This window comes from Leopardus geoffroyi, chromosome E2 (assembly GCF_018350155.1).
Source record: "Leopardus geoffroyi isolate Oge1 chromosome E2, O.geoffroyi_Oge1_pat1.0, whole genome shotgun sequence".
Taxonomy (NCBI): domain Eukaryota; kingdom Metazoa; phylum Chordata; class Mammalia; order Carnivora; family Felidae; genus Leopardus; species Leopardus geoffroyi.
The window spans coordinates 53,436,571-53,454,594 of NC_059335.1; the positions used below are offsets into that span (position 1 = coordinate 53,436,571).

Sequence of the window (18,024 nt, forward strand, 5' to 3'; positions counted from 1 at the left end):
TTAAGTTAGCCTCCGGACACAGCCTCTTTGGGGGCAAATACCCATCAATTAAAGCACAGCCTTTATTCGACCAAGGCCTTACTTTTTGCTTGCTTGTATTTCTGGAGTTAAGGTGATTGGAAATCACTGCCAACTCGCCTAAGTGGAGAAGCCCTCTGCTAAATATTCACAGTGAAGTATGATTTAATAACACAGTTCAAATCCAGAGATGTACTTGGGGTTATGTAAGTAAGGGGGAGGGAGGTTCTTGTTCCTATTTAAGACAAACGACCTTCCAAATTACAAAAAAACAAACAAACAAACAAACAAAACCCAAAAACCAAAAACCAACAAACAATTTGATTTGTCCAAAGTGTTGATGTTAAGTCGTGGCAGGCCTTGCTACCAAGAAAATCATAGTGTGTAAAGGGAAGAAGGAAAAATACTCAAATTTTAGCGAAAAGGCAAGAATTGTTTATCTTTACCATTAAATGCATATGTGTCCAAGCCCCATCTGCCAGGCCCTGTCTGCCCGGCCCATTTCTTTCTAGATGGGCTTGCTGTTGGACCAGAAGCTCAGGGCAATGCTGAGAAGGCCCTACTCTCTCTGGTTGGGATTTTCGTTTGTTTGTTTTCACCAGAGGGCAATGATGTCTCAACTCACTTGAAAACTGAAAACTTGTGGGGAAGGGCATTTTGAGAGGTCATAATTTACATTTATATTAAATATTGCTAATTATTCAAAGGGACTGTCCCCCCCCCTCCCCCCAGCCTCACAGAACAGCCTATATTTCACCCTGAATGATTGCCTCCCTACTCCTCCATTAATCCTTCCTCTGGAGAAAAGGATGCATTTTACACTTCTAATGCGGTTTTGGGCCCAGTTAAACTGCACACTAAGAAGCTGAGCACAGAATCAAAAAAAAAAAAAATGCAGTTTATTATTGTAGATTATTCTTTCTCTCGATATAACCAGAATTGAAAATGAAAGAAAAGCACATAGGAACATCACGCGTGGTTAGTTAGGAACTCAAGATATAAAACAATTTTGCACAGCAAAATATGTAAAAGAAAAGTAACTGACAAGATTTTTTTATATTTATTGTGGTAAGATTTACTTTTCATTTTTTTTTTTTTTTAAAGACAGGATGTCAGTCCCTGAAAAGAACATTTACTGATTATTGCCTTTAAAACTGTGGATTTTTTTTTTTAAGTTACAGAAAATCCAGATCTGCACCACAATACAACTGTAAAAAAATCTGCATCGTCTTAAAACTGTGCAGTAATGCCATTTTTATAACTGCATAAATTGTATTAGCGTTCTAAACAGTTTCGCAAATTCTTTTTGTATTATACGCTTGCAGGTTATATCTTAGTGCAATTCAGTCCCAAATACTTTAAATTTGAAAAAAAAAACATACATTTTGAATGTAAAATACCCCTACAGATATAAACAGGGGTGTTTCCCCTTTAATACTTTGGTTTTCAATACAGTCAGTGGTATAGCAAAGACTACAGATATCCAACTTATATTTTAAGTTGCGAGCACATGCTTGGATAAGCTACTTTTTTTAAACAGTCCCCTTGCAAACTCTACCCCCCTTAACATCACAACAGTAAACAATTTAGTGCATCAATCTTTAAAAAAATCTACAGCTAAACAGACCTAACTCTTTCAAATTTATCTATAACATTCCTTTATCTGTAGCATACATTTTAACTGGGCTAACAGATTATAAAAACTAGAATTAAATTATATACTAGAAACCCATAGCATTCCACATTTGACAATGACCAAAAGCCAAAAAGAAAAAAAAAATAATAATAATAAAAATAAAACAAACCAAAAATCACGGGGCAGAATTCTTTTTTTTTTTCTTTTTTAAAAATAAATTTTAGACTGCTTTCTGCAACAGCACAATTTTAGTCCCCCAAAGTGGGGTGTCATTCTTATTAAAAAGAAAACATGAAGAGTTCTTTACTGTTAGATTTTTAACCCATTCTGGCATCTTTGACAAGGAATGCCTTCAGTGCATTTCCAATGGGAGGCTGAAGTTCTGAGTAACTCAAAGCAGTTTGGGGGATGCAAACTTTCATGGGAAGAAGGCTCTAGGGTGGCACTTTGTTCTGAACTCAAAAAAGTCATGAGGCAATAAAAGTATGAATACCATGCCATAAGTCTTCGAACGTCCATTTCCAAGCCAAAAGGAAAAAAAAAAAAAAGAAAAAAAAATAATTATACCATACATGTCCAGCATGCAGGCTTTTTTTTATTAATATAATGTCTCTTTTCCATAAAGTCTTTGAAACAGTTATAGTTCATTGTTGCTAAGACAAAGTAGCAAGCGTAATAATGCATGAGATGAGAATGAGTTTTTTAATGGCAGACTAAACTCTCAGATTTGGCATGATAAGGCCAAAACTCACAAGTCACACCCAGAAGGTTGATGCGGGCTTGATTGTGGCAGGTTCATGAGGATTTTTTTTTTCTCTCTCTCTAGTTTAGCATAACAATGCTAAAAAAAAAACCCGATGGAACTCAGCGCGCTGCAAGTCTATAACATTTCACATTTTTTTTTCCTTTGCAAGCTCAATCTCACATATGAAGAACTCAGGAGGAGGAAAAAAAAAACTTAGCTTTTTTTTTTTTCTTTTTCTTTTTCTTTTTTTCTTCTATCTCTGAGGAGATGGGTGGAAGGAGCGTGAGGGTGGAGGTCGGGAAAAAGGGCAACAACACAGCAAGCTCCAAAAAAGTAAAATTAAAAACAACAACAAAAAAATCCAAACAAAATAAAACACACACACACACAGAAAATGAACACCAGCTCATGAACTGAAAAAGCAAAAGAAGAAGAAAAAAAAAAAAACCCCACAAAAACAAAACCTGTGAATGATGCCGGCTTCAAAGGTGAGCATGACGAACTCTGCTGAGATCTTTGAACATGGTGGGGGGTGGGAGTGGGGGTGCGGTTTGTAAATAAAAACAAGCTAGCAAGTTATGGAGAATTTCAGATTGGCAATCCATGAGCCAGACATCCACTCCCTCCCCATTAAAAAACAGCCCCACCACCGCCAACTGGGAGCAGGCTGTGTGTGTGTGTGTGTGTGTGTGTGTGTGTGCACGCGTGTGTGTGTGTGTGTGCAGGGGCACGGGGCCTATCTCGGCAGGGGAGGGGGCGAGGTGGCGGCGAGCACGGCTCTGGAAGTAGCAAGCCCACACCCGAGTCGGACCCCCACGGAGCACTTATCAAGGTGGCTAGCTGGGATCGCGTGTCAGACTCACATGAAAAACTCGGGAGAGGACGGGTTGTCGCTGCTCGAGCCGTTTTCTCGGAAGCCGCTGCTCACCAACTTCTCGTATTTCTCCTTGTACGCGTCCCTCTCGCGCACCAGCCTGGAGATCTCCTGCTTGAGGTGGTCGACCTGCTGCAGCAGCTGATTCTTCTCGGACTCCAGGACGTGTCTCTGCTGCACCCTCTTGAAGCGGCAGGACTGGGCATAGCCGCGGTTTTTCAGGGTCCGCCTCTTCTGCTTCAGCCGGATCACCTCCTCCTTGCTGACCCCGCGCAGCTGCCGGTTCAGCTCGCGCACCGACATGGTCACCAGCTGCTCGTCGGAGAAGCGGTCGTCGAAGTGCAGGCCGCCCGCGGCGTGGTGCGGGTGCAGGGCGCCCCCCGCCCCCGCCGCGCCCCCGCCGCCGCCGCCGCCGCCGCCGCCGCCTCCGCCGCCGCCCCCGGCGCTGGCCGGGCCACCGCCGCCCGCGCCGCCCGCGCCACCGGCCGAGGCGGACGCGCTGCCCGCGGCGCCGGGCGCGCCGGCCGTCGGGTGGTGGTGGTGGCCGTGGCCGGCGGCGTGGTGGTGGTGGTGGTGGTGGTAATGCGGGCCCGCGCCGCTCTGCGCGGCGGCCGCGGCGATCACGGCGGACACCACGGCGGCGGCGGGGCCCATCTCCTCGCCGCTGCCGCCCAGGGAGGCGCCGGCGCCGGCCCCGGCCGCCGAGGCCAGCTGCTGCGCCCCGCGCGCGTAGCCATCGAAGCCGCCCTGGAGCTGGTGGCTGTTGCTGATGAGCGCCTCGACCGCGTCCTCGGGGCTGAAGCCCAGCGCCTCGGGGTTCAGCTGCTGCGGGTAGCCGGTCATCCAGTAGTAGTCTTCTAGGTGCGCCTTCTGCTCGCTGCCCGAGCCCGGGCTGGGCGCCGAGAAGCTGGGGGAAGGGGGCACCGAGCTGCACGGCGTGCTCATGGGGGTGGAGGACAGCGAGCCCCCGGCGATGAGACGGCCGCACTGGCTGATGATGCGGTCGGTCTCCACCGGTTCCTTTTTCACTTCAAACTTCATCAGATCGAAGTCATTAACATATTCCATGGCCAGGGGACTGGTGGGCAGGTCGGAGTTGCTCATTGCCAGTTCTGATGCCATTCTCCTGCCGCCGCCGCCGCCGCCGCCGCCGCTCCGCCAGATGGGCTGCAGGAGAGGGGCCAGCGGGCTGTGCTGGGTGGCCAGCGGGTGAGCCAGCTTGCCGGGCTGGGGCGCTTCTAGCTCGCGCGGCGGTGGCTGGCCCGAAAGCTCCGAGCGCGCACACACCCCCCGCCCTGCCCGCGCCCCCCGCGCCCGCCCTCCCTCCCCCCTGCTCACGCCAATGTGCTCGCTCGCTCGCCCCGGCCCCTCCTCGCCTGCTCGCCTCCGTGCGTGCCGAGCCGGCGGCTTCAGGCTCGGGAAGGTCCTCCGCGGGCTGCGGTGGCGGCGGCGGCGGCGGCGGCGGCGGCGGCGAAGCCGGAGGAGCCCGGCCGGGTGCGCGGCGTCCCCCGCTCGCCGCTCCGCTGCGCGCTTTGCATAAGGAGGGCTCGCCTCGCCGGCCCGGGCTGCAGGCGGGGCGCGCGCGGCGGCCGCTCGGGGCTGGAGGCGCGGCGGGCGGCTGTCCGGCGGCGCGGGCCTTGGCACGGGGGAGTTAACACTTCATGCTTCTCGCCTTCTCTTCTGCCTGCTCTTTTTATTTTTTTTTTCCTTTCCTCTCTCTCCCTCGCGCGCTCTCTCCGTGCAAAGTGCAAGACAGAGGTGCAGCCCGGCTGGAGGAAAGGGAGGGGGGGAGTTTAGTTCTTTCTTGCCTTTTTTTTTTTTTTTTTAAAGCAAAATAGCGAAGTCCTGGGGAAAGGCGAGGCAGAGAGCAAAAGGGGGGAGGCCGAGCCGACGAGCAGCCCGAGCCACAGCTCGAAGATGAAAAAAGATTTTAAAGCCTCTGATCCAGCAAGAAGAGTTTAAAGCAATTGCTGAGTTTTATAGCACTTGTGACGTCAGGTCCAAATGGGAAATTGACTGGTACTCCAGGCCAATGGGAGGCGGCGAGAGCGGCCGCGATTAGCATAATAGATAGAAACAAGGAAACTTTTCGGAGCTGTCAATCAGGGCCCAATCAGCTGACTGTCAGCTGGGACAGGCTGGCTTAACCCTTTGCGCGCCGCAGCCTCCCGGGGAGGGAGCGAAGCCTGGCGCAAAGTTTGGCGCAAGAGGGGAAGGAGTAGTCCCGAGGGGCTTCGGGAACCCGAGAGGACCCTCTGCTTTACTTCGGAGCGCGAGAGAGGCCTGCCTTCCGGAGCGCCGGCTTGCCCTCCCCTCGCTCTGCCGGGGGATTGGCCTGTCTCCCCTCCCCGGGAGCCCCCATCCTCGGGACTGCGAATTCGCTCGGCATCTTTTTTCCTCTTTTTTCCACCTTTGGCACCCAGGTGTCTGCTCCGGGGACCTTCCTTCCCCGAGCCGTGGCTGTGCCCGGAGCTCAAACTTGGCCCTTCGAACCAAAGAGCGCAAACTCTTTGTCCCTCTTCCCGGGGCCCGCGCGCTCGGGGGCGCAAGGGTGCTGGGGGCTCAGGGTCCCGACTGTGCGCAGGACGCCACTTCTCCGCGTGCAGCCCGAGTGGTTCCGAGTCCGCGCGGGGAGAAAGCCCGTTTTGTCGCCCTCTTTGAAGGAAGGGAGATAAGTTGTTCGGGGGCCATTACGCGCGGGGACTGGCTGCCCGCTGGCGTCGCGTGCCCTAGGAGGGGGGGGGGGGGGAGCGAACGCCTACGCGAGTTAACTCCGCAGAAGCTCAGAGCCTGGTCAGCCGGGCTCTGCCCTTGGGCTTCCAACTCTGGCCCGAGTTCGGCCTTAGACATTCATATTTGTCTCTCTGTCTCTGTCTCTCTCTGTCTCACCCCACCTCCCCCATAGACACACGCACACTCACGCACACGCTCACCCACCCCCATATGAAATCTGACTCCTGTTTATCAGGGTCCCGCGCGCCCTTTGCACTTTCACGTTTCACTGAATTATTTCAGACTTGGCGCTGGAGAGGAGCAAGGGGTGTTTGTACGTGGGGGTAAACAACACCCCAGCCTTCTCCAACTCCCCTCGAAGGGTTAAATTTTAAACCGCGGTTTCTCGACCAGCCCGGAAACCCACAGTGGGGGTGGGGTGGGGTGGGGTGGGGGGCTGCCTCTCCCCCTCCCCGTTGCAGATGCTAATAACTATTCAGTTTTCTAGATGGACTCATTTAAAGCTTATGCAAAAAAAAAAAAAAAAAAAGAAAAAAAGAAAGAAAGAAAGAAAGAAAGAAAGAAAGAAAGAAAGAAAGAAAAAGTAAAGAAAAAGAAGAGAAAAGAAAGAACCAACAACTGTTTCTAAGATTTTAAAGCGATAGGCAAGTCGGAGAAACCGAGATTTATTTGGGGGAAAGCAAGCGTGCGCCAAGCCGACCCAGCTTTTGGAAGACCAGCCCGCCTACTTGGATGTTGAGACTGTTGATTTCTCCAATTAATGAAATGCATTTGGTGTTAATCATATTTATTTTACTTTATGGGAGGGGGAGACGCTAGGAGGGCGCACTTAAAAAAAAAAAAAAATTCTGAAAAGCCTGCAAAAGAATCCAAGAGTGAAAACTATTGTTGGATTTTTACCTCAACAGCGCCACCTTTCGGCAAAGGTCAGTTGAAATTGATCCCTGTCCAGTTTTGTCGATGAAGTGCAAAGAAGCTGGTTTTCCAAGGTGGGAGGGGGACTGAGGCACAGAGAGTCAGTTTGACTGTAGACCGAGAACCCGACCTGGTAGGAAAGGGGCTAAGGAGAGTGTTGGCAGGTGCGGGAGTCATTTTGTTTCCCCCAGTGTCCCCCTCGACTGTCAACAAAGAGGCCAGAAGGCACAGAAGCCTTCCGAGTGTGGCTTTGCAGAGACTTTTGCAAATGACTCCCATGTAACAGGGCCCCAAACCCTTTAAAAGTGCCCAGGATGGATTTTCAACGGGCTTTATGGCAATATCAATAGAATTAAAGTTACTTGTAATTCGGTGATAAATGAGATGTCTCTAGTAAGTATGATTAAGTGCAGTGCTATAAACTTGTTTATCTGAAAAGTAATTCTCAGAAAACCTGACTTCTGACACTTAGTCATATATTAAGCTAGCTTCTTGAACGTTGCACTTCAGAACTGCTCTCACCCACCCCACGGCATCCTTGACTATTTATAATGAGACCTTAGGTGGCACTCATTGGCTTCTTACACCAGATTAGACTTGTGTTAATTTCTTTGAAGCTGGCAGCCTTCAGCTCCAGCACACCCAGAATCCCTAATGAGAGACTCCCCAAAGGGTTTGTAGGCACATCGTAACCCTAACAGGCCAGTGCCATTGGTGTTTTCCAGAAAAGCGCTTTTTTCCTTTTCATTATTGCTGCAGAGAAGCTGTTTATAAGGATAGTTTTGGTTTTATGGGAGCACTTTGTAGGGATGGAATGAAGTATGTCTATTACCAGTTGGGAAGAAAGAGTGAAACTATGTCAATATTTATGCAACCTAACAGAATTCCTTTGCTTTCCTCCTCTCAAACAGTATTTTACCTAGTAATGAAGTGAAGAGATTATAGCTTATGCATTCAGAGGAAAATCCACTGCTTAAATTACATAAACATATTCTATCTTTTAGCATGGTCCATACTGATAGTTTTCTATGCCTTTTTTTCTCACTAGCCACAAAAATCTGAAGTTTATATGTTTCATGGAAAATGAATATAAGTGTATTTATTGACGCATTTTTTGGTTTGTGATAATTTTTTTTTATCCTTTTGCATCACATTTTCGTTAAAAGCTGTAAGATAGGATATCCCTGCGTCTCATGAAAGTGTTTTTGGCCAGGAACACTGAAACTGCTACATTTATAAATAAACCACCTTTATAAACAAAGTTTGCTAATGACGAAGACCATGGGATACAGATTCATGGCCGTGCACCTAATTGTTGCAATTATATATCATTTCTAGAAATTAAATGTCCATGTTTGGGCAGCTAAATGTATTATTATCTGCACATTTTTTATGGTTTATTTTCGTACGCTCCTGTCAAGCTATGGTATTTTTCTTTCTCTTATTGCAGTCTTTTACAGTCTCCCATTTTCTCTTGGAAAAAAAAAAAAAAAGAGGATTAGAATTATTTTTCAGATGGGAAGCAGTAGTGCTTTTAGAACTGAATTCTCATTTTTGTCCTTTTTGCTTTATTAGTTAGTGATTCACAGGGGTGTCTAAACATTTACAGTTCTCTGTTAGCGGCGTTTCTTTTGTAACAATTGAGCTCTCTCATTTTAATTAGTACTATTCAGATTTTTGATTCTCTATAATTACAGCAAGGCCACATTTCTTTAGACTTCTTTGGGAACATTGTTTCACTTCTTCCAAGCTAGTCTAATCCAAATACAATATGAACTGTGTTTTCTTACTGCTTAATATCCCCTTGCTATATATACTCTAGTAATCTCTGTAGAACAATATAGAGTAATTTAGAAACCATGCGTTTGTCATTATTGACCAATTCAAACCAGTAGTATTAAAGTTTCTGAAAGCAGTGAATATTTATAGAAGAATGTGGAGGGGGAGGGTATGGGTCGAATCCTGTAGAGGATGATTGCAAAACTGGAACATCAAAGACTCAGTTGTAGTTTTATGTCAGTACATACATAGGAACTTCATGAAAAAAGAAAGGAAAAAAAAAAAAACAACTTGTTCATGTCCAAATTACAATGATTAAACGCTAAAAGTAACATATTTCTCTTGACTGTGAGTTATAGCAACTCAGGTATATCATGTCAAAATCAGACATATGTAATCTAAAAAGAACAAGATGTATCAAGGGCAGCGTCTGAACTCTTTGTTTATCCAGAAACTGATTTTATGGTGCAGAACTAACCAGTGTCCACTCATTTCACCAGGAAAGCAACTAACTTGATTTGAGGAAAGAGTTGCTCAGAGTAACTGAATGGTGTAAGACATATAGTGTTCTTAGGTCTCGTGTTAGATAAATCCTTTTAACAGTCTTTAGTTAGCTGGGTAAGTAAATCACAAATCACTGTGAGCAGATCCATGGAAGAAAATTAATAGAATCAGACGAGATAATCTGATAAGGGTAAAATTGCTGAGGAAACAGTCTTGCCTCATATTGGAGAATGTGAAACACCAGTCTGATTACTAGGAGTCGTTATGAATAGGTGAATTATGTGCTAAATAATCATCAGAGTAATTCAGCATTTATTAATTCTTTTCTCTTTAAGCAATTCACAGTTGTAAGTTAAAGCCGCTCTCTCTTTGAAGACACATCTTTTATAATTTTTATTAGAGGTAATTTATTATTTGCATTACCTGTATTTACTTCATAATTGAACATTTTGCATTCAAATTTATGTAATGCATTATGCTTGAGAATATATTTCTGCCTGATTAGCATAAATAGTCACTTACCTCGTGAATTACTAACAAAGTTTATCTTAAAATATAGGTTTTTTTATTAAGTGGAACACAAACATATGTACAATAAATTCTGATTTTCCGGTGCAGTTAGAGAACAACTCATTTGGTTTCGGGGAAGCCAGGCTGCAAAGGAGGAGAGCAATCATGAGGAGGAAGCAAAATATAGACAAGGGAGATGCGCGGGTCTCTTTCTAGGGGGTGTCATTCAGCAGGGGGTGGGGGGTGCGTCTGCGGGGGAGGACAGGGGGAGGCACCGGAGAGGCTAGGCTCTTCATACACTGGACTGCTTGCTAGAGGGTCTAGACAAGCGAGGCCGTGGGTCCTGAAAGAGCCTGTAACGAGGTGTCATCCCCACCTTGGGAAGAACCACGGAAGGGAAGTGACGTGGCATTGGCCGTTGGCGGTTTTTGTTTATTTTGTCTGTTCGGTGTCCCCAGAACACAACACACATCCTTTATGAAAACATTTGTTCTTTTTGCACAAGAGATGTGAAAAACCCAGCCATGTCTTCACGTGAGAATTCCTGGGACGAGCTCCCCAAATATACTCCCTTTCTTCACCCGGAAAAAAAGATGCCCAGGATGGCCTGGCAGACAGGAGGCTTTGGACAGACTTTCGCGCACACATGAACCCCTGAACGAAAAGGCTTCTTTTGGTTTTTAGGCAGCAGATAGAGAGATACAGCATGACGAGGTCTCTTTCTCCACCCCTGCCATTCCAAATCAACAGATTTCCATGACTTCCTTTTTTTTTTTTTTTTTTTCCGGGCATAGCCATCTCCTTAGATTTCTCACCTCCCACCCCCGCCTCCCAGTTAGGACCTTCTTAGATTTACCCCTCCCTTGCGATCTTACTCACAGCTTAGACTGATGAGGGAATACGTCTCAAAAGCATTCAACCCTTCAAAGATGTTTCTTGTGCTGAAATCAGAACTGATAAAAAAAAAAAAAAGGAATGAAAAAAAAAGGGGGGACCTCATATTGGGACAGTGTTTATTCAGGCTGTGCCTTTTATACGCTGTAACTCAGAGGACAGGCTGTTGGGGGTGGTAGCTCTGTGAAGTTTGGGGCCCTCTTCCTCCTACCCCTGGGGATGGAGGGATTCGAAGGTCCCTTTCCAGACACGTTTAGCACTCACTGCACCTAGGAAACCGAAAGTTCTGGAAAACAGAGACCAAACTTAAATACTTGTGTGATTGCCAGGAACATGGTGATGTAGATGATTTCTGAATTCGTGTGTTTCTGAATTTGTTTGGCTGCCCGAGCAAAGGGATCCCCTGTGGCCCTGGTTTTACCTTTGACTTCTTGTTGCATAATGGGTTATGCTGAGCTTTCTCTCCTGCTGTTCTGTTCGCAGGAAATGCCAAATATGCCCCGTGACACCTCACGGCATCATCCCTCCATCATGATAGTGTTCCTGATCAGACAAAGAGGTGGGGGCAGCCAAATACAAATCAAATCCCAATTTATAGATCTTACGTTCGTATTTCTTTCTGGTCGGTTCGCAACAGTGACCCATGCTTTTAGCCAAACATCAACATTTAAACAAGGCAGAAATAGGAGGGTATCAAACAAAAGAAACTACTAATTCCTTATCCACCCCAAGCCCCTGATCCTGGCCTCAGGTGCTACTGCCTCGAACAATGGGGGTCCATGAGCGTATTTCCATGGCATGGAATCAGCTCCAACATAGTTCCTCAGCTCGTGCTGTTAGCAACACGTGCACCTCGACAATCTCAAAAAGCAGCTGGAGTGCTCTTCTCTGCTTTGGCAGAATTCACCTAATAGCATCTCAGACCTGGGGAGGTTTACGCATCTGACCTCAACACCCTCCGTCCGACCAATGCATGATCAGAATTGGCCTCACAACACTCGGGCCGTGAGTCAGCAGGCAAGACTGATTTACACACAGCAGACACCATGCCTCAGGCCCATGAGACTATTAGGGGCCCCGGGGAAAACACCTTCCTGTCTTTTAAAGTCAGACGAAAAGAAATGAATGTAATCGAGTATGCATTATATCTGTCATTATGCCAACACAGTCATAAAATAATACTTAATTTTGTGTATGGAAGAAAGGGGTCTACGGAACGCAAAGTGCCTAGCGCCCACAGAGGTCCAAGTGTGGCCCAACAGCATGCACTTGATCACCTCTAGTGACGGGGCACTCACTACCTCTCACTTTCACCCTCCACCCTGTCCATCTATTTTTTCCACAGGTCTGGAGATTGTTAGGACAGCTTTCCATTTGTTTGTCTCGTATGAAGTTAGCCTCTTTGTCTATACCTGAGTCTTGGTTTCATACCCTCCAAGGTCCTGTATAATGAGTCCTCACATCCCCCAGGGGCTCTGAGAAATGGAAGACCAATAGGACATCCTCTCCCTGCCTTTTGGTTTTCACTGTAAACACAGTCAGTGCCTTTAGCATTTCCACCTACGCCTCAATGTCAAGTGCCCCTGCCTCCTGGTTGCTGACTGCCAGACGGGGCCACCTGGTTGCTCCCCTGTCTGCGGGCTCAGGTCCTAGAACTAAGGCCAGATCCCCAGGTGTGAGCCTCTCATCACAGAGCAAGCACCGCCCTCCACCTCCGTGAGCCGCGGTCTGTCTGCTCCCCATGCAGACCGTAATTTTACCAGCCTCTCTGGCAGACACAGAACACCGGTGACTCATTGCACGGCCCCAGGGTCTTTTCCTCCCACACTACCCCATCTTCCATTTGTGTGCTTCTGTTTTTGTACCCGAGCACAGGAACAGAGAACAATCCCAGTAGACTGTGTCTCCCTTAGACTCAGCCCGTTCCCTGCTTGTCTAACTCTCTTTGGATCCAGAATGTGCCATCGACTAGTTTGAATTTGCTTCCCAGCCTCGGGCCAGCTCCAAATGAAACTGATGTGCTTTTTACATGACTTAACCTCTCTGCAGCTGGTCCTACCTCTGCAAAGTGGGATATTGTCAGGGTTACAGGGAGAAGTGTCTCCCGCCACGTGAGGCCACAGATGGTCCACCAATGGTCGGTGCTCTTGTACATTTCTTACTATCCCCGCCCCCCCCCCACCGACTTGTGGGCAGCAACAGCGGAAGGGACAAAGCCCTGTGGTACCCCAGGAGAGACTATCCTCCCCAACCTCAATCACTATGCAAACCGACCTAACGGATGAGTCAGGTCCCCTCGCGGATGTTGTAAGTCGAATGGGTCTACGACAGCACGCATCACCCGGACACGGCAAATCGAAACCAAAAGGAGATGTCACCTCACACCTGTTAGGATGGCCTTTATCAAAAAGACAAACGGTAAGGAGTGTTGGTGACGATGTGGAGAAGAGGAACCCTTGTGCGCTGCTGGTGGCATTGGAAATTCGTAGAGTCGCTGTGAAAAACAGCAGGGAGGTTTTTCGAAAAATTAAGACTAAAACTACCATACGGAATTTACCCCGAAGTCCCAAGGAAATGACTTCAGCATCTCAAAGAGATACCTGTGTTCTCATATTCACTGCAGAATTATTCCATTAGCCGGGATATGGAAACAATCTAAGTGTCCACTGACAGGTGAATGGATAAAAAAATGTAATATATATAGTACCACCATAATGGAATATTATTCAGCCTTAAAGGAGAAGGAAATCCTGCCATTTGCAACGACATGGATGAAACTGGAGGACATTATGCTTAGTGAAATAAGCCAGACGCAGAAAGACAAATACTGTGTGATCTCACTTCTACGTAGAATCTAAAAAAAGTCTCACTCACAGAAGCAGAGAATCAAATGGTGGTTACCAGGGGCTGGGGGTGGGGGCAATGGGGAGATGTTGACCAAAAGGTCCAAAGTTCCAGATATGCAAGATAGATACGATCTGGAGATCAACTGAATGATACAGTGACTATAGTTAGTAACACTGTTTTGTCTATTGTTTGCTAAGAGAGTAGATTTTAAGTTCTTAACAGGAACACACACACAGACACACACACAGAAAATAGTAACCATGATTACAGTCATAGTAACCATTTCAAAAATATATACATACACCAAAATATCACACTGTGCACCTTAAATATATACAATGTCTATTTGTCGGTTATATCCCAATAAAGCTGATAAAACCCTTATTTGGTAATCGGGGAAATTGCAAACGAAATTACTCCATCCGGGTGTCCTACACGATTCCTTCTAATCAATTCTAAAATAACTTTATTTGTCATGGTATAGACAAAGTTCTCTGTCAAAGAGGACAGATTATTTAGGTAATTGTCTAATGTTTCAGCTGCCCTGATCTTCATAAGCCGTTGCCCTGTCAAAATATAGAGTAGTTGCCCAAAGTTGGGACCTCAGAGACTAATAAAAAATAGATGTAAACCTAGAGAAACTAAGCAGAAGAATCCCGTGTACGTGTAAAAGCTTTTTTGAGATCTGTTCTTTCCTCCCTGGCTTTTCTCTTTAGATCGCTGACTTTCCTGCCATTTCCTGATGCCAGTTTTGAAGCCAGGAGGCCCCAAGGCGTTTTCTTGAACAGAAGAGTTCAGAATTTCCAGTGTCCACCTTTGAGCTGCAATCAGTTCCCCCTGGCCTCTCTTAAAAGGACCTGAGTGTGCAGGCTTTTGCAGAATCTGCCTTTCCTGACTCCCGTCTCATCCTCAAACCTGGGAAGGAGAGCAGGAGGGGCCCATGAGTTACTGATGACCTGCTGTCTGCGGTATATGTCCCGTCTGAGAGCTTGGTATTGGCTGTTTGAGTAGACCCGGCCCAGGAGCATCAGGACTCTGGAGGTATGGCCGGAACTCTTCAGGTCCGTGTCCCTGACTGTGGACTTCAGGCTCTGCGAAGAGCGGCTGGTCAGGACGAGTCGAGTGATGCGGGTACTGGCAGACTGGGGTGGGGGCACATGGGCTGGCCCGGAGACAGCCTGCTGATTCACCCTCTGACCTCAACCAAGCGTTCCGCTGTCTTCCTCCAACTCATTTTTCGGGCGGCAAACGGACTGGGCCGCGTGAAGAGGGTAACAAAAATTCTGGATCGCACGGAGCGAATGTTCTCAGCCCTCTGAGGTTGACCGTAGGGTCAGTAAACCGTCTGCAAAGACGAAAGCTGACCTGCTGGATTGTTGCAGAGCCCTGATGGGTCATAAGGACAAAGTCAGATTGTCTTCGGGGTCGACGTGGCCGAGCCAGGCTGGCAGGGTCGGCATGGCGGGGCCACGCGCCCCCTGCCTCTCCAGGCCAGGGGATGCTGTGGTTTGTAGTTAACAACGTTGAAAGCCTTTGGAGGCAGGGCAGGGAGGGAGTAGAGCAGGGATTTCTGAGCGTGGCTAGGGAAGGAGACACATCCAGGGGACGCTGTGCTTTGGCACCAGGCCAACACAGGTGTGAATCCTGCTCCGTCCCAGGGGTGACGCCTGAACAAGTCAGCTGACCTCTCGGCCTTCGTTCGCCTCTTGGGGACGGTCTTGTGATCACGGTGAGCGTGCGCACCAAGTGGTCGCTAGGTATCCACCTGCCCCCCCTGGTACGTGCCCACAGAACTCCCTCTTCCCGAAATGGCAAGGTATCTGCTGACATTCTCCACACACCATTTCCACGTAAGGGCCTTGTGGGCGCCAGGGGGTCAGGAACCATTTCCCTCCTTCTGGCTTATGCTCCCGCCTTAAAGCTGCAGTCACCTGCCCTGCGTGTGGCTCCTCTCCCTCTCCCCCTCTGTCGAGCCTTTGCACAACGTCGCTCGCCTGGATCTCCACCCATCCCCATCTTCCTTGCCCTCTGTCCGGTCTCCTGGCTAATTCTGACTCTCCGTGACATCCTGGGTTTCTCTTAAAAAGCCTCCCCTGCATCCTCGTGCCCACCAGCCCCCAGGGCAGGCTGGGCGCCTGGTCTGCGCTTACTGCCTTGGAGTTCTGTGGTACCACGTGAGTTCCCCGCGGACCCTCTGAGCCCCGTGAAGCCAGGACAGCGCCTCTCACCCCTCCTTTGCCTACTACAGTGCTTGGCGCACAGCAGGTGCTCAATTAATGTTTATTAACTGAAAGCCACTGATAAACACTCGGATCCCTCCCCACTTTCTTCTTCTTCTTTTTTTTTTTTTTTTTTTAAGTTCTAACGCACACAATGTCCTGCCAAGTGTCCCAGAAAACCTGACTTTGATGGGGGCAGGGTGGCTGGCTGTTCTGTTGCAACATGACTGCTCTTACGCTCACTGCTCACTTAGCCCAATCGGCCCATCCCTCAATTACCAGGATGCTTATCTTGTTCACTAATTAGCCTACGTCTCCCCGAGATGGCACCGGGTAGAGAACGTGGCTGAGGTTCACGGGCCCTGGAACCAAAGTGGAAATCGGTAACTCTTGCTGGGATGGAATTCTTGATGAGCGGAGGGCGGTGATTAAATACCCGGGTGTGAGCACGGTGGGCTCTCTGTATCCCAGCACGGACTGCCGTCACCGAAGACAGCCCTGTTCCAGCTTTGAGTCACAGCTGCCTCCTCAGGGCTCCAGGCGCATGGACAATATTTTGTAATCTTCCAATAAGAAGGCCAGCCCTCCTCCATTTCCACATGCCCAGATCTTGCTCAGTCCTCAAGGCACACCTCCGTGTCCGAGGTTGCACACGAAGCTCTGAGCGTAGTGACTGGCCTCTAATAAGCGTTTAATAAAGCTTAGTTGTTAATGCAGGGTTACTGCCTCCAAAAGTGTCATTCCTGGGTCCCTGTAGCTGTAGCTTGACCTCTCTTCTAGAACCTTGTGTGGCTTTGGAGTGGTCAGGCATGGGGTTCTGCTCCTCACTTGTTGTGTGATCTCCGAGGGGCACTTTGTGTGCCCTCGGAGTCTCAGTATATAGTGTTGTGCCATTTAGCTCTTTGCAGGTGTCGGTGAAAACACCTCCACCTAAATGGGCTTCAATGAAAAGGAAGCTTGCCGACTCACGTGAACAACAGGTGTAGGAAAAGAACTGGCTGCAGGCCTGGCTGGGGGCAGGAGCCCTGTGATGTCACGGGAACCGGCTTCCATCCCTCCGTTGTCCCTGCATCCTACCGCGTGGACTCCAGACCAGGACGCTCCACGGAAGCTTGATGGTTGTAGCAGGGTCCGGTTCTCCGGATGGAGTCGGTCTGGGTCATTGGATTGTCCACCCACCCCTGAACCAGTGCCTGGAGCAAAGGGATGAACTATGCTTATTGACTCAGACTCAGACTCAGAAATGGGGTGGGCAGGGCCCTGGGGAATTCTCCGAGCCTCTCTGAGCGTGATGGAGAGGCTGTGCCTCATGGCGACGGCATGGAGCCTGCCCTCAAATCATGGCATTACAAATGGCCAACACACACTTGCTACTCACCCAGTTTTAACTCGCTGCATCACCCCAATAGGCCGGTAGGATATGTGCTGCTGTTATTTCCATGAGACAGAGGAGCGAGCTAAGGGAGATTTTCCAAGGTGAGCGTGCAAGGATTCATATCAAGGCATGGCTGCAAAGGCCACACTCCTGACCATTCCCTTTAATTACCTATTGTAAGAGAGAGACACACAAGGCAGACAAATAGACAAAAGAAATATATACTATACTCTACGATACTATCACGTAGCATCGTGATAACATGGCATTATATAATACAGAATAGAATTGCATATCATCATATCATTATATCATATCATTTCATAGCATATCATGACAGATGTTGGTAAGGGGTCCATCCTGAGGACATGCATCACCCGCGTGGAACCTTGGAGGTGTTGGATGAGTGTTGGCCAGGTGACCGAATGCACCATTTTACATGTATAGTGTGAATCCTTTGATCGGAGAACACTGTTTTTGTCATGGCAACATTATTACGTTCCTGTGTTTCTTTTCGTCACAGAACAAAGGACTCAAAAGAAGAAGTCTGAGGAGAGATCGGGTGAGCAAAAATTTCTAGACCTAGAGCTCTCTGGCTTCCAGGGGTGGTGGGTGTTTAAAGACACCAGGCTGAACCTGTGTCCCTAAGACTTACAGGACACTTCAGTTGGAAAAGATCTAAGGAATTCCTGGGTCTTTTGGGTAGAGAACATGGCTGGGCATCACCGGCCCTGGAACAGAGGTGGAAAAGGAGATAAGCAAGCGGCAAATGTAAACGTTACAGAGCTTTGCCATTTAATCCTTCCCCCTTTTTAAAAAAATTTTTTTTTCAACGTTTATTTATTTTGGGGACAGAGAGAGACAGAGCATGAACGGGGGAGGGGCAGAGAGAGAGGGAGACACAGAATCGGAAACAGGCTCCAGGCTCTGAGCCATCCGCCCAGAGCCCGACGCGGGGCTCGAACTCACGGACCG

At 48.1% G+C, this 18,024-nt stretch overlaps 1 protein-coding gene and 1 long non-coding RNA gene across 5 annotated transcripts in view; one reads left to right on the forward strand and one right to left on the reverse strand.

Annotated features, from left to right (window-relative positions):
- Positions 1-4,563, reverse strand: part of MAF (MAF bZIP transcription factor) — a 337,042-nt gene extending 332,479 nt beyond the window's left edge. For 3 of the 4 annotated variants that reach the window (XR_006701992.1, XR_006701993.1, XR_006701994.1), the window contains exon 1: positions 3,263-3,374. Coding sequence is in view for 1 of the 4 variants with exons in the window: in XM_045439819.1 (XP_045295775.1) it covers positions 3,263-4,395 (1,133 nt within the window). In the remaining 3 variants the exon portion in view is untranslated. Of the gene's footprint in view, positions 1-3,262 lie in introns of all 4 variants that reach the window. The other variant, XM_045439819.1, reaches the window with a different exon arrangement.
- Positions 4,564-5,352: 789 nt separating this feature from the next.
- Positions 5,353-16,393, forward strand: LOC123577665. Its single transcript, XR_006701998.1, has 2 exons — positions 5,353-6,932; positions 14,172-16,393. It is a non-coding gene; the product is annotated as an uncharacterized LOC123577665 (long non-coding RNA).
- The last annotated feature ends 1,631 nt before the right edge of the window (positions 16,394-18,024 follow it).